Source organism: Colossoma macropomum, unplaced genomic scaffold (genome assembly GCF_904425465.1).
Source record: "Colossoma macropomum unplaced genomic scaffold, Colossoma_macropomum, whole genome shotgun sequence".
Lineage (NCBI taxonomy): Eukaryota > Metazoa > Chordata > Actinopteri > Characiformes > Serrasalmidae > Colossoma > Colossoma macropomum.
Window position 1 is genome coordinate 27429275 of NW_023494798.1, and position 22851 is coordinate 27452125.

At 37.7% G+C, this 22851-nt stretch overlaps 2 protein-coding genes across 2 annotated transcripts in view; one reads left to right on the forward strand and one right to left on the reverse strand.

The window, feature by feature from the left end:
• Positions 1–283: 283 nt before the first annotated feature.
• ubl7b (ubiquitin-like 7b (bone marrow stromal cell-derived)) lies at positions 284–10006 on the reverse strand. The gene is made up of 11 exons (XM_036585582.1): positions 9873–10006; positions 7845–8022; positions 7616–7735; positions 5409–5491; positions 5142–5226; positions 5005–5062; positions 4744–4877; positions 4360–4409; positions 2863–3039; positions 1275–1385; positions 284–504 (listed from the first exon to the last, which is right to left on the reverse strand). Exons 2-11 carry the CDS (start codon positions 8017–8019, stop codon positions 361–363), a joined length of 1137 nt encoding a protein of 378 aa, XP_036441475.1. The 5' UTR covers positions 8020–8022; positions 9873–10006; the 3' UTR covers positions 284–360.
• A 7517-nt stretch (positions 10007–17523) lies between these two features.
• The window catches only part of cd276 (CD276 molecule), a 137963-nt gene continuing 132635 nt past the window's right edge, over positions 17524–22851 (forward strand). The window contains exon 1 of the mRNA XM_036585333.1: positions 17524–17776. The gene's annotated coding sequence lies outside the window, so the exon portion shown is untranslated. The remainder of the gene's footprint in view (positions 17777–22851) is intronic.

The window sequence follows — 22851 nt, forward strand, 5'->3', positions numbered from 1 at the left end:
ATATAGGGATATTTAAGGATGTGCAAAGAATAAGCTGCATTTTTAATCCAGTTTTAACTGTAGTAGCTAATATTGTGCAGTAACACCAAGATAAACCTGATTTATGAAGCCATCTGAATGTGTCTGTGTTTGGTTTTCAGCAGATGCAATCAAATTCCCACATTATCACATACTGCCCTCTAATGGTGATGTCTGTGTATTACTGTTAGTTTTTACATTCTTTGTGTTTTGATAAATGTGTATTACCAAAAAAAAACAAAAAAAAACAACCCTATCAGCCATCTCAAAATATATCTGATCATTTATTCATTTAAAAAAGAAAAAAGGCAGAGTTTTCAATGTCAAGGCTTTTCAAAGGTCTCAGAGTCCTCCTCCTCCTCCTGCAAAGATCAACTCCAAAGCAGCTTGCAGGTCTCCGTCTGTGGCCTGGAGGGCGCGTAACGCCAGCTCTTCATTTCTGATGCCCATATCTCTCAACTGCTGCATCTGCGTCTGCCACCGCCCCTACAGGACAGAAGAGTCCGTGTTCAAATTTCTCTAAGGTAGACAGACTGGTGTGGAAGCATTCAGAGTTTAGAGTTACTGTCATGTTGATACACTATTTAAATGTTATGCTGTATGTTTGCTCTAAATTAATAACTCAATGTTATTTAAAATGTAATGAAAAGTGAATCTGGTTGGCCGGGCTTACTGCTGCCAAAATATATTAGCTTTACACTGGCAGACTCCACATTCCCTTGGCTGGGACAATGAATCCTTATTTTTGTAGATATTATTAATCTGGATTTTCATTATTGTTCTATTTTTCCTTCCTGGTGACCAGTGTTATTTTAAAAAGTGCAATTGGGTCAGGGGGCAGGGTGTTGGAGTGGATATGGGGGCTGGTTCTTTTGTTTTGCCATGTGTATCTTGCCTGTTGTATCTGATATCACTGTATTCTTCAAAGTAGCAAACATTTGATCACTGAACTTTTTCTGAGTAAAAATAATTAAAACACGCTCTAAAGCAGGAGTGTCCAAACTAATCTGCGAAGGGCCAGTGAGAATGCAGGTTTTCACTCCAATACAGCGACAATTGTTCAAAGCATAATCAGGTTCAACACAGTTCAGTAAACACTGACTTGTCTTTGCAAGCCACCCGCTGTGGGCTGTATTTCAGAGGTGTTTACATTCATGAAGGTGTAAAGGTCAGTGCCACATTTCTAGAAACTCAAAGGGCTACAGAGGCATCAAAAGGGGTGTCATGTGGTCCAGTGTGTTCTATATGTGTCTCACCTGGAGAGAGGCCACTCCGGTGGCCTGCAGAGCCTGCTGCAGTGCCTGACTGAACAGACTGGAAGTGACGGGAGTCCCTGCTGCCCCTGACGAGCCACCAGATGACACGTCCTACAGAGAGAGCCAGAATAGAGAGCTTGTGTAACGTCTAATGAATTGACCAGTAAAAATGGTCCAAGATGACCCCAAACAAAATCTCACTGGGGTGGGCAATATGGAAATCATGTCATATTATGATACTTCAAGATCTTTTCACAATACATATGTATTACACTACTTTGATACAGACAAAATATGCTAGGAGTGGGGCAGTCATGGGCTGGAGGTTAGGGAACCAGCCTTGTGACCAGAAGGTTGCCAGTTTGATCCCCTGAGCTGACAGAACATGACAGAGGTGCCTTTGAGCAAGGCACCTAACCCCCAACTGCTCCTGGGCCCTCTGGATAGGGCTGCCCACTGCTCCGGGCAAGTGTGCTCACTGCCCCCCAGTGTGTATGTGGTGTTTCACTGCACAAATGCAGAGGTGAAATTTCCCCGTTGTGGGACTAATAAGGGTCACTTAATTAATTAATCTAAATCAGATTAAACAAGACTAATCATGCTCTCTTTGTAATGAAACATGAAGTAGGTCAGTGTTCTTTAAGTTCTGGCGATATCCACTATATGCCCATGTTACGCATCCCTAAATTTCATTACATTAATGCTAACCCTCTAATGCAAATTTTGAGAGCAATGTTTTTTTAAAAAAAAAAATGATGCACTTTTATTGTATAAAATGAGTGTGTGGAGATTACTTCGGTGTACGCTGCCTTGGAGCAACATTGTGCAATGGAAAAAAATAATACATCAAATACATCAAATATATATATATATATATATATATATATATATATATATATATATATATATATATATATATATAAACACTAACGATTTAGAACGAAACTAACTACACAATTAAAAAACTTTAAATTTGAGATACTATAGGCTAAAAACAGAAAGGAAAAAGAAAACATTTATTTAAAAAAAAAAGCCATCTTATCACAATGAAATATTGTGAAATAATGATAGAAAACCTCTAATAATAGATTTAAAACCACTAATAACAGTTAAAACCTTGCTGAAGTATAAGAGGAATCAAATCATTTTCCTAATCGGCTGTTTTGAGGCAAACTATCCAGTGCAGAAATGCGTGTTATCCACAAGCCGTACCATGCCAAAAAGAGGTTTAACTATGCCCAACAGTTAATAGAGGAAATACTGTGACCATGTACAAGCTTTTTATAGGTTTATTTTAGTTCTTCAGTTCAATATTAATCCCACGATTTTCATGAAATATGTACTATCATTGTATGTCACTGTAAATTGAGACAAATGTTACCTTGTTTGTTACCCTGAAGCAACAATGTGCAACAGAGGGTTATGAATGCTCCTCTTCTCCTATAAGGTTACCATTTTGATGACAGAACGTTTAGTCTCTACAGCAACACCAAGTGTGTTTGTGTCTCTTTAATGTCACTGTGACGGTCGTGTGTTAAAGTAATTAACGTGCAGAGAGGTGTGTGTGTATGCATACAAAAAGACTCACTTGGCTACCCAGAACTGGCGTAACAGTGTTGTTCTCTGGAGTGCTAGCCAGTGCTAATGCTGTAGCTAGCTCACTCTGTGTGATCGGCCGAGGCCCTGTGGCTCCACTGTTGCCCAGACTCATCGGTCTGGAGCCCACTGCAGACCTCGCCCGTCTGGATGACCCTGCACGACTTCCCTATATTCAAGACACAAGGATGTTAGGATTGATTTCATAGAATTCAAATAATTGAGAGAACTCTTGGTTTGAATCGAGCAAGTAGCTTTTTACAAACATATTCAAAATTTGATGGTGACGCTGTAGCAGTGTCAAAATTAGCATCTTTTTATTCTTTTTTATTGTCTACAAGCAACTGACAGTAACAACTGTTGTTGTTTTGACTCTATAGTCCAGCACACTGAATTTGAAATTAAAAAAATGGTTATGACGTTGAGGTTTACATTGTTGGTACGTAGACATTTGCATCAGTGAACTGTGTAGGACTTACTTCTTGGTAAAACACAAGAAAAACCTTTTCAGTATCCAGCATGCAGGCATAGACACAGCTAAGACTACAGTAATGAGAATACACCAGCATGATCTAAAAGGATTTACCACAAGATCCAAACAATTGGTAGGTGCAAGCCATAAAAACAAAAAAGTTTCAATTAAAAAAAACAAAATAGCTGCATACGTTCAAAAGTTCTGCCACAAAGATTATTCTGAACCAGAGGGATGGAATGAGGAAACTGTGGTGGAAAAAAGGAACTACTAACAAACCACCTTATCAGTGAAACAGGGCATGCATGGCTGTCAGTGGAATCTGCTTTGACGTTATTAATAATGAGTGCAACTGGATGAATTCTGATGTTCTGAACTGCTCAGATCCAACCGAATGCCTCAAAACTTTCCAGTGCTACACTCTGCATGGTAATAAATCAAAACATACTACTAAAACAACACTCAAAAAGTGGAATGCTCTTGACTGTCCAAGTCAGTCACCTGACCTGAATTCCACTGAGCAGCACTTCACTTACTAAAGATAAAACTGAAGGTTAAATAGCCTGTGAAACAAGCAGGAGCTGAAAATGGCCACATTACAGATCTCAGAGAGCATCACCAGAGAAGATACCCCAAGTCTGATGGCTACAGCACTAATTATGTACATTTGTCCAATACTGGTTGGTGCAGAGGATGTGCTTAAAAATGGCTGTAAGTCCTATATGGCTAAACTGATAATAAAATTCTAATTAAAGCTGATATTCTGTGACTCAACCTCACAGAGGTCATGGCTATTGCTTCAATTCAAATCCAGTAATATTTTTGAGGTCAGAAGCAACAAAAGCAGTCACTGTCCAATGGATGTGTGGTCAAAATATTGAAAAAGCTAGACTCTCTGCAGTTTCCATAAACTTATGGATTGTACTGTGAGATTCATGGGACCTGAGGACTATATATTCAAGTTTGTAAGAGCAAAATATAAAAACTAATAACTAGCATCAAACAAAAACTACTTACAGACTGGAAGTCTTCGTCATCATCAGACATGCCCTCAAAGAGAAATCCTCCTGTTTTAAACAAGAAAACATCAAACCTTTGCAAAAGCCACAGGGATTACAGTATTAAGACACTGTTTAATGGATAGGTTTGGTGTTTCTCAAATAAATTTCTCAATATCAATTACTGTGCATAACATAACCTCACCAACAACACTACTGAGAAACCTAGTTGAATTGAGCAATCATTTAAATGTTCAACAAACCCTCTGATAAACAGATACATTTCCTTTCCCAAAACAGAAAACTCAGTTTGATCTGAGCTGAATAAACAGCAAATATTTAATAAAGCAACACCCTGAGTAGATAAAGCATGGCAGACATTTAGTGCGACGCCTGTACCCACCTGGCATTTCACTGTAGGAACTAGCAGAGACGTTGCGAGAAGAGCTTGCACTTGACTGGCCAGGCATGCTGCTCGTCACAGAGTGCAGGATCAGAATAATAGCATTGACCAGAGCTGGATGAGAACTGATCAAACTGTAAAGCATTTGGACAGAGATATGGAAGATCAGTTAGAGCAGTTTATGTTATGTTTCCACTGAACTATATTTATAATTTTTCCTAAATCAGCATCATGATTGCTGTATTTCAGTGAAAAACTTACACATCAAGCAGCGCTGGGTCTGTGAACTGTATGAATAGATCCTTATCCTGAAGTACACCTGCAAAATAAGAGTCAATTTATTTGCACATATAAACCAAAAATGCTTTGTGACAGCTGGTGTATAATTTTAGACTTACCTAATGCGACTGCGTCAGAACTGAGCCCAGGTGAGGCCACTATGATCTGATCCAGAGACTCCTTATTGCCCAGCATCTTAAATACCTGGAATTCAGAGAGAAACACATAAAGAAAATGAAAAACTTTGTTCACATACACATGAAATGTGCTTTATATAGTCACATGACTATAACACAGTATTGCTGGAGGCCTACATATGAGCACAATTAAGGCTTTTGAGTTTTGAGATTTAAATTTCTGTTTCTCTGTCCCAACTCAGTACTTACTGCCTCTCTGTAGGCAGTGTTGGAGTGCATGGCGGTCTGAAGCAGTCTGAACTCTCGAGCAGCAGCAGTTCTGTTTACTGGTTCTGAGTGGGAAAAACATGCAATTCATAATGATGATCATCACTGTGTGAGTTACATTCAATTCAGTATTATCTGTCTGGTGTTGTCCACAACAAACATTGTTCCAACGCAGATATACAGAAATATGTGTACAGATCTCTAATGAGTTTCACCAAAGGAAACAGAGGCAGAAAAAAACTGTGGCAGGAAGAGCATGATGAAGAAACACTGACAAAAACCAAGATTAGACAAAAGACAAAAAGGAGAAACTCCCTAAGATTATGAAGAAAAACACTGAGAGGAACAAAGACTCCAAAGGAAGAACTCCCTAAGAGCAAAAGGAAGAATTATTGAGTTACCATCTTCCTTTTGTATGTATAAGCCTAAATATCAAAAAAGTTTAGCACGCTTGGATAAGGTGGGCGAGTGGTTTTTCCAATAAGGGAGAAATGTGAAAAAAGTGATGGAAACAGACTTTCAGAGTAAACGATGACGTAGCAGGAACAAAAATTCCTGTGTTTGGCACTGCGTCCTGCCAAAAGTGCCCTGGTGGCGTTCGCAGAGGTTTGATGGGAACAAAGTTGGGCAGAATACTTTGAAAAAGTAGTGATGACTGGATACACAGTCCTAAATGTATTCAGTAACATATTCCATTAAAACATATAAAAAAGTAATGTATTCAGAATATATTTAAAACACATTTAGAATACATACTGATAAGGCACATGGGGAAAAAAAAACTTAATTCACACTTAATATTACTGTAACGAGTTGGCAGTTTTCTTCATGTAATTCTTCTGTTAATATGTTATCACTTAAATCAAGTTCTGAAATTCTCAACATTATATATCCTCTCTCATCACCTGCTTCACTAAGCGATGCTTAGCTTACCACTCACAAACATGTCCACTACTGAGAAGATTATTAGTTTGATCATCCCTCAAAAAAGCTCAGGAACACTGAGATTAATAAATCAATCTGATGATCAGTTATCAGTCTACTCAGGCTTTAGCAGCAACAAGTGTTTGTAAAGAAGTCATTAATTAAGGTCCTCTTTAGAGTTTGTCTAACAAGCATGTCTGCCTTGTTCTATGTGCTGATTTTAAAACAGTTTAAACAAAAAAAAACATTAATGGTTTTTCTTTTAAAAAAGGTATGCATATTTTTTTAATTTGTGGGTAAGTATTTCAAAAGCATTCTCCTAAAATGTAAAATAACTGTATTTTGAACACTGCCTTTATTAAATGTAACTTCGACTGAATACAGATACTTACTTTCTTTATTCTGAATGCGTACTCTCAATACTTGTATTCTGTTACATCACAACCCTGGGTGGGAAGGGCGAAGTAGGACAGTGACTTCATCCCTCATTAAACGCCTGCTCCATCTGGTGTTTGTAAAATGTTAGGGCTAAATCATATACAGATGAATGAGGGCTGTCAAAGCTGCTTTACTGAGAGCTAATAAAGGTTTGAATCCCTCTACTGTATCTACTACGTACAGTGAGAGAAGCGAAAACTCTTGTCTGGGGCCATATGTTGCAAGCGTGTCATGCCAGCTCCAGTAATTTGTAAATTGACTGTTGATGGAAACATTGATTAATTCACATTCACCCTTTTACAGACCCTGTGGAAATTTTCTTAAAATTTGCAGAATGTTTGAATGGAAACCTTTCTAATGAGAGGAACCAATACTCAAATGGAAAAACTTCTTAAGAGCATGAGGAAGAAAGACTGAGAGGAACTGAGGAGAACCCATCCTTCCCTGGGTTACACTGGGCATAGGACAAGTGTGCATCATTTACAGCAGGAATCAGAAACTTTAGTCCTGCACAGTTTGGTGATCTTCCTGCTCAAACACACCCTAATTAACTCATTTGGCAATTGTTATATTTAGTAGATGTGTTACAGCAAGGAATCCACCAAACTGTGCTTGTCTCCAGCCCTCCGGGACCAGAGTTCCCTGTTCCTGATAAACAGGAAATATCCATGAGATAAACCAGTGACTTTCAAAGTTAAAATCTTTTAGAAAACAAATATAGATGCCTGTTGGAATTTCATCAATCCACATTACCATCCCTCAGCTTTTGAGTGACAATACTAGACCACAAATGTATGCAGTGGACTATTTGATTACGCCTAACTTACCTGGCTTGACTTCTGGTTCTGGCCATGCTTTCTTTAAAACGTGCAGCGTGGACCCAGACTTGATCCCATAGGAATCTAAAGTCAAATCATCCTTTAGCTTACAGCCGCAGTGCACCAGCTCTGAAAAACACATACAGACACTTGGTTTGGTGAGGTGTTTTCACAACATTAACAAGAACAACATGAATTATTTTAAAGTCCAAAGAGACCAGGAAGAAGGGAGACCAACCCATGAGCTCAGGATGTGGCACTGAATCCGCCAAGTATGTTGAGAGCAGTTGTTTTAGGGTGGACACTTGGCAACCTCCGGGTTTAGAGTCCCGCATGGATTTCTCCGGGAAGCGGAACACTGCTTTCGGTCTGTCATGCAGCTTCAGGGAGAGGTGCCAAACTGAATCAGCCATGTCCTTTATAAAAGATGGAAAAGTAACGTGTTATGTAGGAAAGATCCTGGTTAGTCTGGCCTTTTGGTTTGACTAGCCAAATATGAAACTAGTGATGTACAGAAGGGAACAAAAAAGTGGCCGGGCAGCACCTACTAGTGACAATATTTTAATAATATTTTTCTAAATACTCAACCACTGAAATAACATAAACAAGTCAATTAGAGTTGTCTGATGTGGAACGGGTGAGTGTAGAGACACCTGTAATGATAAGAACCAGGAGTGATGATGTCTACAACACAAATACAGCAGTTTTATTTACTAACAAAAAAGCCCAGTGAGCCCACACACTTCTTCCAAGCATTATATGTACTCCTTATAAAGGGAAAAGTAGTGGTAAAACTTTAAAAAGTAGCTTCCTTTGCAGATTATTTTTTTCCTTTTTGTACCTCTCCTCCATGGATTTAACAGAATGGATTCTTAAAAAAAAATTGTATTGGGCCAAAGCGTCTCAGACATCAATCAGTGTTTTCTTCACCATTTCATCTATTAACTTTCTGTGATGTAACTTTTGCAGTACAAAGGGAAAAAACGATAATCTACATTATGGAGAAGAGTTTAGAGATTTTCAGTGTGATTTTTCTGGGTGTTCAGATGGAAAATCAATTACAGTTATCTAAGTGCATAAAAAAACAGGGAAAACAAAAAGTTTGTCATCAATTTTACTCAAAGCTTGAGTTTTTTTCAGTCAGAGCGCCGCACAGGCTCAGCAGTACATAATGCTATTGATAAAGTTAGTATAGATAGTTCCGGTGTGGGGTAATTATTCAAAAATGTAAGCACTACATGACTAATTACTTTACTTCTGCATTACTCCATACCTAATTACCTTACCTTGCCTTTTGACTCATTTTGACGCACTTCGTCATATTCTTCATAACTTTCATATTTCATAAGCTTCATTCAAAAGGTGGGGGTCATATGAGAGCTGTAACTGTCTTCTTTCCAGTCAAATGGATGGGTGATGTAATTTTAAACCCTTTTTTTCCCACCACAAATCTGGGCTATAAACTATAAACAGATGGCGTCTCTTCAGTGATCTGCTCTGTAAAAATTATTTTTATAAAAAATACAAAGAGCGTCTAAGATTTTAGGCTTTCAGCAGTACATTGTAAGCATATAGCAATACGTGTATGATCATACAACACATGAGGGGAACTTTTACAAAAAATAAATAAAATAAAAATTGACATTTATTTCATGCAGTTACTGAATAATTTGTCTTACGATTTGGTCACGTGAATTCAAATGGAAAAAACAATATATAAGTTTCCCTGGTGAATAAGAGGTTAACATGAATAAAAAAAATACTTTAAAGTAAAAATGTGTAGAAATAAGTTGAAATTTTTATAACATTCTTACAACAATATCAAAATGAGAAATATTAGACATATGGACCAGATTTAAGATGATCTCATTTTGCCGGTTGTTTCACTCAGGAGCCCAGAAGCTCAGGTCTCAGTCTAGTTTAAAAATGGGCATCCAGAGTCTCCAGTCCTGCATCTGCCCAGAGCCCTGAGTCACTAATTCCGCCTGTGGTTCCACCTCTGCAGGTTTGGACTTTCACTTCTAAACAGACTAGTGACGCATTAATATCTCATAACGATGGACGGGTTGAACTACATCACATTAACCTTTATTCACAGGTTTTACTGCTCAAATCTCTCAGAAATCCGAGTCAGAAGAGCCGCACGCTGAAGCCAACAGCCCTGAAGCGAAGCCCTGTTACCGACTAACGACTCCTGTGGTTTACATAATGATAACATTAATGCTGTTAAACACTAACAGACACTTTATACAGAAAGACGACTTACCGAAATCACATTAACTGTAGGAAATATCAAGCAAGCTAAGCTATGTTAGCTCTCAGCTGATACAGCACTCTTGTCAACAAAGACGCTGAGCGTAAACCGGTGATAACAGCATTACCGCCACCTGCTGTACCGGAGGAGATACTCAACAAAGCCAATAAGGAAACGGTCAGGACTTTCTCTCTCAACGGTCACTTTATTAAAAACACTTGCCTTAAAGGGCCCGTATTTATTTTTTCCTCTGAAGCCCTTCTTATAAAACATAGATGGTAGAACATTCAGGGCCATCAAAACCAGCACAACCAGACATGCTAACAGCTTTTACCCCAGAGCTGTAGTGCTTATTGACCACAGTGGAGACCTCTTAGGCCCAATCCCCTTTCTTATTTTTAGCCCCCTAGCCCTTGTTTTCGAGTGTCACCTTGCTCCTTGGAAGTAGTGGTTGAAATCTTCCACTACGAAATGAGACCCTCAAATAAAAAGAGCATTACTTCATTAACAGGCCACTAGAAGTGCTCTAGGTGACCCTGCCAGTCTGCAGTGATAGCAGAGGAGGGTAAAGTTCAGCAGCCTCACTGCTGGGCTTTAGTTACACTTAGGGGGTCATATGCCTTCAAAGAGGTCAATTATTATCACCCATCCCTAATTCTTCAGTGATATGAAGCTGAAGTCAGCGATTTCGCCAGCTTCTTGTTCGATGTTTCCCGTTCCACCTTAAACGGAGCAGCAGTTCTGATGCCTGAGGTGCCAGAATGTAACGGGCCACACCATTTAAGGTGGAATGGGAAATGTAGCTAGCTAGCTACCGACACATCTGCAAACTACTAGTGATTTTTTATGTGTGTTATAAAGAAAAAGGTCCATAATACATTATCATTAAACTAAGATGACACAATGGTTATCGTAATTTTTTAACAGAGAAAAGTTTCACATTTGTGGGTTTCTTTGGTCGCTTGTGCAGCCATCTTGCTGTTTTTTTCCTTCTTAATACTGTTTGGAGTGAGCCTCTGAAAAACCTCCATTTGGAGGGCCATGTAGCCCCAACACTTCGCCCTAACCCCTCTATCTCAACAAAAATCGTGACACCCTACCCCGAGGCGTGAACGCGCAAAACGGAGGGCTAAGGGCTAAGTGGTAGGGGTGAGGGGTGAAATGGGATTGGGCCTTAAACTAAATCAACAAACCTCCTTACAGTCTTACAATAATTCCTCTGTAACATAATGCTTATTGGCAAAACTGTGCAGTTTTTTTTTTTTTTTTTTTACAAATGTTCATATAATTCTGTAATATTCTGTATATAGTAGTTTTTATAGTATATTTTATAGTATATGTCTACTCAGACCTGCATATCGCTGCTGAACCTTGTATATCAAAAATGATAACTTTACAGGAGAAGAAAAAACCTTTACTTTCATTGTAAAGCAGTGGAGCCAGACGTTTTTTCAAGTAGTTTTGGTCCATTTCTTTTGGTCTGTTCAGTTTGAAATTCACACACAATAGAAAGGTCAACAGGCATTTCTAAATTATGTCAAAAAGTAAAAAATGACAAAAATAGAGATTCAAAGTTTTGTTCTGACAGCAGCGATATACATTCATATCTGCATATGTACAGATACCCCACATGTCTTTAGCTCATTTCACATGGCTCTTAATTATTATTATTCTCTATTTCGTTATCCTATTCATTGTATTTTATTTTAATTTTCCCTTAGTTAAATATTAATTAGTTGTCTGTGTGCTTATCTGGTCAGTTCAGTATACAGTTCAGTTACATGTCATACATGTATGCACTCACCAAGATACATTCCTTGTATGCGCAACATACTTGGAGAAAGAAAGTGATTCTGATTTTGAACATGTGTGAGGTTTTGTATACCAAAACCGTCAACATCTATTTTTACATAACCATTGTCAGCCCAAAATTTCCATATCGGTGTTATTTGTTGGTTATCATCATCAGCTCAGAAACTCGGTATCGTTATTAATTATCGGTTACCTTTATTCACCCTGATGTTCTGTATCCCTCAGAATTAAACAGACTGTGCCTCATTTAAAAAGCAGTCCAGTCTGAAAGCACCTTAAACCTTCAGGGTGAATGGGCAGGGCAAAACTGTTGTAGGAATGATAATTGTGTTGGTTTTTTGACATCACAAAAACAATAAACATAGAACAGACTCTCTCGAGCGGCTTGTTTTCTATACATGGACTGGGTTTTCAAACGGTACCCTTATTATTATTATTATTATTATTATTATTATTATTATCAATTTATTTCATGAACATTTGTGTTTTCATGATAATTTATTTAATCATGTACATTTAAACCATGTAAATTCAATGCATTACTTTTTTCAATGTAAGTGGAAAGCTGGCCTTTAAAGCCGTCTCTACTCCAACTGCATTGCTTGGTGTGGATCTAAACGCACCAGTGCGCAACGTAAAAGCCCCATGATCATATCTTTAGTGACTATGGTTGATCATATAAAACAGCTGCCTCTGTGCCTACCATCACCTTGTAAAGACCATACGGTTAGATTTGAATATAACAACTTATAACCTCTTTATAACACTCTTCTAGAGTTTATATAGCTGTTTGCATGTTCTTTACTTCTATGTTACCTCCATCTTCCACAAAAAGAGCCATGGTGTCTCCATAACTGGACACACATTAATAACCATCAAATAGATTTTTTTTTGTTTATAAAAGTTTTGAAATGTCATTCATTTTAAAGAAATGGTACAGTGGTCATTCTGTTATTTTCTCCACAAGCCCATACAGAAGTACAGGACCTATGGGACCTGTAGTGGGTCTGAAAGTCATTACTAAGAAATTGAAATAAACAAAAACAACAACAACAGCAAAATGCATATAAAACACAGGATGTGCTGGTGCTCTCATAACAATGGATTGGCCATCCCAGAGTCCAGACCTCAACGTCATTGAATGCGTTTAAGATTCCTTGGATTGTGAGAAGCAGAAAATGCAACCAACTTCTAAGACTGAACTTTGGCGCTGTGGAAAAATATCCCTGCAGATTTCTTTAAAAACTGAAAGTAAATATCATGAAAAGAATGGAAGCTATAATAAAGGCACATGGTGGACACATTAAACACTAAGAAAAAGATATTATATTTAGTTGTTGAGGCAAATTATTGTTGAATATATGATTTTATTTTTTTTTGCTTTTTTCCATGATGCTGAAAAAGGAATAACTTAACAGCCATTTTGACTAGAAATTAAATAAGTGAAGGTCTTTGATTTTGCACAGTACTGTATAACATACCATTATTTATAAAATATTCAGAGAGCAGAGAACATTCAGACCTCTTGTACTATTTAATCTGTGCAATGCACTGACACATGTGCAATGATTTAGGCGTGTACATGAAGGAAAAGGTGCATCTTGGCCTGTGAAACTTTCAAACCCTGAAATCTTATCCTTTTTAACACACAGTGATACCCTTGATGTCACTCCTTTTTGTTGGCCCTCTTCACTGGACCAGCTCACAACAGTGATGCTTCCCCCACGTAGTGTCTTCATTCTCTGGATTTTTGCTTGTTTTGTCTGGTCAGGCACGCCATAAATACTCTCCCTCTATTCAGACAGGTCACTGATTTCCCTGTGTTCAGCCTCCATTAGTCTCACTGGAAGTAGATTCCCAACTGCATCATCTACAAAAATAATCTGAATTTTCCATGACTCACTATCCATGTTTGGAGCTTTAGCTGGCATTTTATTGTTATTAATATGTTGGACCAAACTCCACATTATTCTCCATGTTCATTTGCTGCCAAGCCACAAAACTGACCAGTTTTTTTTTGTTCATATTTTGCATCATTTCCTTCATCTAATGTCCCATAAAGGAAAGACTCAACATAGACTTGACCTGAAAATGCAGAGACAGCTTTTTTAAAGTTCCATTCCTGGGAAATAATATTATAGTCTACCTTTCATCACTGTTTTTAATTGTTAAAGTTATACTTTTATAAATAGGAACAAAGTTGCAAGATCTGTTTTGAATTCATAGTTTTTGTGATGCAAAAAATGCATTGAAATAAGTCCACATAAATCCAGCATACATCAGTTTAGCCCCACCCATTCATATTGAAACTATAAAGAATGTTTCAGCCCAGGCACAATACAGGGCAGCCAATCAGAGCAGAAATAATTTGACATATATTAGTCTTAAAGGTACAGTGACAAAGGCAGCCTGTTTAATTCTAAGGGATAAAGAGAGGTTAGCAAATCTAACCTCTTGACCTAGTGAAATGAATCATGACTGTCTTTGATATATGAACCCAGGCAGATATTATAAGTAGACCCCAGAGGAAAAAGTAAAGTACAAATAAATAAATTAAATAAAAAAAAATTAATAAAATACTAGTACTACAAAATTACTGGACACCAAGGAAAATATGAAAAAAAAATGTGTCCTTCACCAGGTCTCTTTTCATTTAGCTTGGAATAGACCTAAAAACTGTATTTATTTATAAACAATGCCATTTAAACCTCCTTGTTGTACTATTTACCCAGTTTGACCCAGTCCTATAATAGAGGCTCCAGAAATAGGGTTCAGAGACTGGAGTAGACTAATTTAGTCTGTTGCTACCTATGTCTAAAAATGACTCAGACAGTTTTGATGCTATGTGATAGACTATCCAAAGATCTAGCTGTCTAAACATTCTAAACCTCAGACAGTGGAACCTCATATTGACCAAAACAACATCTGTTCGCATTTTGCCGATGCAACATCTGTCCCAAAATTGTTCGGATGTTTATTTTCATTTATTATAAGAAGCATGATGTTGAACCCCAAAGAAGTTGCAACAGGTTATTTGTAGTAGACAAATAGAATGTAGATCTCTTTTTCCTTTTCTTTATTGTTGTTCTTTTTGAAATATGACACAAATATATGTAAATTAGTAGCTATAATACATCTTGCCTCTCAATGCTACTCTGTAATGATGTCATCACTTGTCAGCATTTTTGAATATTTAATCCTAAATGTAAGTCCTAATGTTTAATGCCTTAAAAAGGCAAGTCTGCGCATAAAAAGGAGAGAGACGTGGAAGACAGGAAGAAAAGAAGAAGGAGAAGAAGAGGAGAAAATCGGAAAAAGGAAGTGGAGGGATGAGTGTCTGGCAGCAGACCACAATGAACCCTGCCTACATAAACTACTCTGTCTGCTGCTCGCCTGGACTTCAATTCTAGCCTACGAACTTTTAAGGCTGGCACATTGACTTTGGCCTTTGTTTGGACAAAAATGTAATGCCAGTGGTTATTTACAACTGAAAAGGGGGGGAATTCCACCAATTTACAAAACATTCTCCATAATTAAACATGCGCTTAGATGTGAAATGATCCATTCTAGACGAACTTACAGTCAGAGTTGTTCACAGTGGTGGTGATGGAAACCAGATGTCTGAAGAGTTTAATGCTCTTAAAGCCCCCTCACAGAAAGCTGTTACATTAAATGGTTATAAATATACTGCCTGATACCTGAGACATTGTTTTTGATACTTTTGAGATAAGATTTTGGTTTCATTGGTGGTTTTGGACAGTAAATAAAATGCCTGTATTTGCGTTGTAGACACTGTGACCCCTGGTTCCTATCACCACCACTGTATCTCATGCATCAGATGCATGCATGTAAGTTTTTCCTAAAATATGCCATTTCACATCAAAGAACACTTAATGTCTTTGTTTACATCTCAATAAATTAATTATGCAGAAAATTGGAAAAAAAATCTGTGGAATTCCTCCGTAAGTCTAGATTTAGGATTAATATTGGGATAATGAGACTGGACTATCTTGGCAAAATCAAAGCATTTTAAATGTAGCTGATTACATATTTCTTAATTTGAGATTGTTGTAGGAATATTATATGGTTACTCAATATATTTCTAGCCATTAGTAGCCAAATTTAATATTGTTTAATGCCATTCACTCATGGCACAGGCATATATTTGTTAAATCTTTCTTCTATAGTCCCCTAAATTCTATGTTTTAACCAGGTAGTGTGCAGTACAAACTCCAAAGTACTAGGTAATTATTCTGGGTAAGATAATGGTTCCAAGACAGTCTAACTAAATTATGCTGAAATGAATGACGGGTTCTAACGTGGTTGGTTACTAGTGAAATCACGATATGTTGTGTTCTGGATGCTGTTATTCTGGTCATTCAGTATGACCATGCTAGATGACCAACTACACCAGCACTAGACCAGCATAAACCAGCTTAGACTAGCTTGGAATGCATGCTTGTCTGTATTCAGCAAGGTAGTAAAATTCCTCATAATTATTTGAAATAACTTGGAGGTCAGTACAAACATACCCAAAATCTCAATGTAATGTCACATGTTTAAATAGGAAAGTGAATCAGAAACATGTCCCAGTACCAGGAAAGTGATATGGTGAAAAACGTTTTCTGAAGTAAATGGTAAAAACCCAGTAAAACTACAGTAAGAATTGATGCTCTCTTTTACAGCCCAGATTCAGTTTCCTTTATAGGTAATAAACAGATACATATGCAAGACTCCTTGTACTTTATGCAGAATCTGTCATACTGGTACTTTATTCATATAATTACACAGTACTGTGAAGTTTGTACTGCTTACGTATCCAGTTAATACTTCAAACTTGTGGGCATTTCAATATAATTTCATTAGACTGACTTGGAGCACCATCATTACTCGTTACTCAAAATAATTACTTAGAACTTTGAAGTCTGTACCTCACATTTACCTGGTTAATACCTAGAACTGTAAAAGAAAGCAGTACCAGAAAATTTAATTTTCCTCAAGAACTATTTCTTGACACAAGCTAAATTATCTGCCAGGGCAATAAAATTGTCATAAAAAAGCTGTAATATATAGAAATAGGTTAAAATGTCATTTAATATTATCACAAGAATCTTTAATGCAAAATATTACATACATATGTACTTTCAAGAAGCTTTACCTGACAAGATTGTAAATAAGAGCAAATCATGTGACAATTTGAGTCGACCTTTCAGATGAAATAAACATTCAACAGACTCTCAGTAAGATATCAACAACATAGTAATGATGTAGCAACAGTAAAGCATCTGAATACATTCAGTAGCTTAACAAGACACTTTTAATGAACTGCATGAATAAAAATTTGTTCATAATCTGCTGAAATCAGTTGTTTTTCACTTTATTTGAAGTTTATATGTGGGTGAGTGTTAGGATTAGGTTTTCGGTTGAGGTTAAGGTTAGGTTTAGGATTAGGGCCAGAGTTAGGTGTCAGGTAAGGTTGAGTAGGGTTAGGTTTTGCTTAATGAAAGTAACTTCATGTAACATACCAGTACATCTACTTAATGTCAGCATTTACTTCAATGTATTTAGATGCTTCACTACTGCTCTTTTGTTGTTGTTATGTTACTGATAATCCGTTAAGAGTTTATTAATCATCTACCACTACCAAAGGACCACTACAAACACAGTGTTACCCATATGACATTCCATTGCCATTTATTCTCACTCTAATTCTCGCTGCTGTTTGGAGAGATTTGCCTTGAGTCCACGCTGTTAAGAGTCTCGTTGGAGAGGAAGGAGAGAAAACGGCAGAGTGATGGGGGTCGGGCTTTGGATCTCTCTGCCTGAATGACATCACGCTGGACAAAGCGAGCGAATGAACTAGGAGTGGTTTCCTTACCCTACAGCCATCCAGGGCTGAACCAGCGGTTGCAAATAACACAGCTCTCCACATTGAGCTGCAGTTGTGAAGCGCTACGGTTTAATCTTCAATAACAGTAAAGACAGCAGTAAAGGCTGGAAAGAAAACAGGGCATGAGCTCAGTGGGCTGAGTCTAGTGTTTATCAGATCACTCCTGCTGGATGGCCGGTGGGGGTCTCAGTCTAAGTTGGGTTCTGCTGGTGTGGTAAGTTCATCAATCCAGTACGCTTAAGATGTTTTTATCGCTTGTGTTAGTGCGCCGTGTGAAACGCTGGGCTCGGAAACTTTGCGCATGTGAAGGTCCGGCTGGTACAGAGCGCTTTGTGTAAGCTAAGTAGCTCAAGCAGCTGCTCGCAACAGCTGGAGCTGACCGTATTAAAAGATGGGCTAATATCGTGGTGTAAAGAGAAAGATGAGGCCAAGAACGAGGCTGAATATATCATAAAGCAACGTGGCCGGGGCTGTGAAAAGTTCCCCCTAATGTTTTTTTCACCAGAGGCCCTCTCCCATTTTGGGGAATTCTTGTGGAACGCCACTCCTACAGAAGACAGATCACGCTCAACGGTCTGAATGGCAAACAAAACGACAAACCCAGACCAGCACGTTGTGAATTCAGTTCAATGTGGCCTCAAAAAGCCCCGCTGTACCGCCTGTTTGAGCGCACACTGAAATCTGAGACGTGACGATTGAGCCCCATTCAAACAAGTTAAAGCCTTTACAGTTCGAACCGGCTAATGCGGTCTAAATGGTCATCGGTAGGTCAGTCATCCTGTGCTGGCCTAAAGAGAGAAGCTTCAACTCCCATTCAGCTACGGAAACAGTCTATTTCTGTTCTCCCAGCCAGCGCGAGTTCACAGCGGCTGCGTTTGGGACTGTGGAAGTGGAAGTGAGGTAGTGCTTCAGACGTGAAGGAGGAAGGAGTGAATCCCTCCACGCTAAGCCTCTAGGACTGTTTCGGTCGCTAGAGAAAAGAAGACTGGCTTTTATTTGAAACCCGCTCCCTGTAGCTGTAGGAAATTAAGGCTGTGCTCTGCTGACCATGTTTGGACCAGACTTGGCTCGTCAGCGTTTAAGCAACTGCAGTTTCAGAAACTACTTTAAAATACCTCAGAAGCCCGAAAGCCTCAAAGGCACAAGAACACACACACAATATTATATATATATATATATATATATATATATATATATATATATATATATATATTATATTGTGTGTGTGTTCTTGTGCCTATATATATATATATATATATATATATATATATATATATGGCACCTGAGAAAATTACACTTGACAAGCTATTTATCTGGACACAAAGCATTTATTTTCAGAAAAAAAGAATAAATACAAAAAAAACATTAATGCAACAAGTAGGAGAGAGCGGCACACAACCTAACATAATTTGTTTTTTGTGAAATAATTTCAAAAATATTACAAAAAAGTACTTAAAAAGTACTGAAATACTTAAGAAGTTTGTTTCTAGCACCTACCATTCATGTACAGTCCCACCAAAAATGATAGGAAGTGCAATGTCACAATTTATCCCATGGCTGGGGTTAGTTACAACTGATAGTCTGATAAATTAGTGCAAACAAGTTCAGTATAATTTTCTGTTGTAAGAAACAAACATGTTTTCCAGCCATACTGGATTATATATATTCTATCTATCAGACAGACAGACAGCTCGATTGATAGATACATACACACACACACACATCAAATTATATATGAAAACTGATGTGAGACTGTGTGACAATGACGAATTTATGTTTTGTCCAGTGAAGGACGGCAAATAAAAAACATCACATATCAGTAAAATGTGGAACATTGTTTCTGAACTAACTACAGTTAGAACATTGTTCTAACTACAGCTTTATCAGCTGTTAATGTCAGTTTTATTAGTATACTTAAAACCAAAATACTAAAATCTGAAAGTGGCTAATAAAGTAGAAGAAAATTCCTGTTTTCAGATGTTTTCTCTTTTTCATTTTAAAATCTCTGTAAACATATGGAACAAAAAGTCAAAATGTACTTTATTTGTCTTTGTTTACAAAAGGTTTCTTAGTTATAATGCTGTGTTACAACTAACCCTGCGGTACAGAGGCTGTACTTAAGCCTAGCTAGGACTTGCTGTGAGCTTGTCAGCTGCTTCAAAACAGCACTACGTCATAGACAACAAGATGGTGATTAAAGTTATAAAAGTTTGGATTTTGTGATTCAGCTCAGTAACCGAAAACAACTAGCGCTGAAAAAAGTTACTTACATGTCCCGAAAACACTCTTTGGCACGGATCTCTTTAAAATGCTGACAAATTGCTCTGAATTTTTGTGGGAGAACGTGGCTAGGAAATGTGGTAATGTGGCCAAAAGCACACACTGCTTGACCTTCTTTAACAACAAGAAAAAGTCTGTGTTAATTTGTGCCCGGTGTTAGGTCGTTTTCTGTGCTCCCCTACTGATATAAGAAAGCCCATTTATTATCTGATATCTGCTTTGGCTAATCACTGGTTCATCATGCTAAATCAAGTGTGCTCAGAGAGAAATCTGGATCCAAACTTTGTTCTTTGAACTAGCTTGTGAGATATTAACTCATTTTTGGAAAACATCTGCATCTGTTCTAATTACATAAAGTGTCAAATCAAAAATACAGTTACTGCCAAAATAAATGGTTTTAAATGTGCTTAGGTGCCTCCCACTTTTCACAGTACTGGTGATCTACTGATGTAGAGATCTGTGGTTCTCACATTACACATAAATATCACATTTACTTCTGTGGAGTTAAAAATGCACTGAAATGAACAAAATACAGATATTTTAGCACAATAACCCAGCGTCACTCACACATTCTGCTCTTCCCAAGTGCAATAAATGTGCAATAAATTCTTAAAAAAAACCTTTGCACAGTATACCAGAATATATATTAACCACCGATTGTCTTAAGCTCACATGTTGCTCGCATTCTTACTGGAACTATTTTATAGGCCAGACAAATGTCTAGACAAAGTCTTAAAACTACAGGGTGTCGCCCCACACGCATTCTCAGTTTTGCATGCTTTCAGTCACCTTCATTAGCACAGTTTTTTGTTTTTCACAGAAGGAGCTGTCATTGTAGTATTAGTGTCTGACATTGTATGTGACCTTCTTTAACCAGAGAGAAAGAGAGAGAGAGAGACAGAGAGAGAAAATCAAGTAGAGTGTTGTCGAATTTAAGGGGAATTTCATTCATTTCCGAAGTGTATGTTGTTGAGATGTAAAAAGAGTGATTCAGAGTGGTGTGATATGAAATGGTTCATTGTGGAGAAACTTCCAGACTCAGATTTCTTTACAGTGGTGACAGGAACCAAGGGCCGTGATGTCAACACAGTCAATGACAAGTGAACCTCCATGTGTCTTCTGAGTTGTTAAGTGTAATGTTGATGGTGAAACAGTAGTAAATGGTAAAGGAAAAGATTAAACAAACAAAGTTTTTTAAGGAGCCCAGCTGGTGACATCTCATATAAATAAACATAATTAGTGGCCACGACTTAGTAAGGAACTAAGGAACTCGTGGGAACGAGATCCTAATGTGTGGCCATGACTTAGTAAGGTGTGCATTAGCATCTCGTTCCCACGCCTTACTAAGCCATGGCTATGACTTAATTATCTCATTACCATGCCGTACAAAGTTATTGCCACACATTATTTTTATTTATATGAGATGTCACCAGTGGCGCTCTGTTGTTTTCTTTACTGTAGTCCAAAGAGGTTTTTAGTCTCTTAGGCAAATGAGGTAAACCAAAAAAAAACAAAACAAAAACAAATGTACTATTGGGCCTTACAGCTCCCTGCATGTACCTCTCCAGCATGAATATATGTTATACATGTGTATTCTATATTCTAAAAACATTCTCAAAATTACTTTTAAATAATGTCTCAGGTACCAGGTAATGTATTTGAAACCATTTTGTGTAATAACTTTATGTGAAGCAGGTTTTAGAGGCATTAAACTCTTCAGATGTCTGGTTCTTATTATCACCAGTATGACCAGCGAGCTGTTGATGCCCCTCAGTGTGAATTTAAAGGGCTCACATACTTTTTTCCTTTAATGACTTTTTTCCATGAATTGCACTTCTAATGTTTGTGAGATTTTATGCATCATGAAACGGCGGAATTAGTTTTTACACAAACATTTCCCATTTTGACTTCTTTTTATTCTAAAAAAATAAACTTCGCAGGCTATTTTGGTTACTGTGTCTTTAAGATTGGGATATGCAAATAAGCTCTGTTCTGATTGGCAGCGTTGTATCGTGCCTCATTCAAAAAGTATTCTATGGTGAAACACTCCTTATATCTTCAACATGAATCTGCAGGGCTAAACTGCTGTAAGCTGAAATTATGGTTATAAACAGGTTATAAACAGTTAATGCATTGGTTTGGTAATTCAAAACAAGCTATTTTTGTGAGTCATTTTCTATAGTTGGATCACATGAACTGTGAATTTTATACATACTACATACATACAAGAGGTGTGAAATTAAATTTCCATGATACAGGTCCTTTAAAACGTTCTTAACAGTATGGCTCAGCTGGCTGTGGAGGGCACTCTGGATGCCTTACTTATACTTGTATACCCCATTAGCATATGAGACTATATAAACTCTTTTGACTACAGTAAAGCCATGACTTCGTACTGCGACTGAGTTTTGGACGTAGTGTGCTTTAGGTTAAGTGACAGAATGACGCGCCGACGGTTGGGGGCATGTTTGGAGCTGACTCTGGCTGACTGTGGATCTTCAGACACTTGTGCTGCACTCAGACTTGAGCCTTAGGAGCTGCTTTTATTGTGATCAAAGCGTCAGTCTGCAATGTGATTCTCCTAAGCTCTCTGCATGACTCACAGTGTGTAATGCTGACTTTTGGGAAACTTCTGAATTGAAATGCGTCACATGAACATTTTCATTTAAAGCTGTTCTGTTGTTTGAACTTGTGGGTCAATTTTTGTTGAGAACTTGGCCGGCAGTTTGTTGCTTGTTGACACTGATTTGTGAGCATGAATGAGGCAGCGAGACCAAAGAGCTGTCATGCAATCTTGTGCTAGTGTGGAACAGCATGTTTTCATGGTTTCAGTTTGCACTGTGAACTAATCTCTTGAACACTTTACTAGTCCAGTTATTCTCTTAACTCACCCCCGCTTTCTGTGTTAATGCTTGATTGATGTACTGGAATAAAGTAAAGCTAAGCATTGATGCAGCAGGGGAAATTACATTGGCCATTGGCTTGTGTGTAATGGGAAACCATATTTTT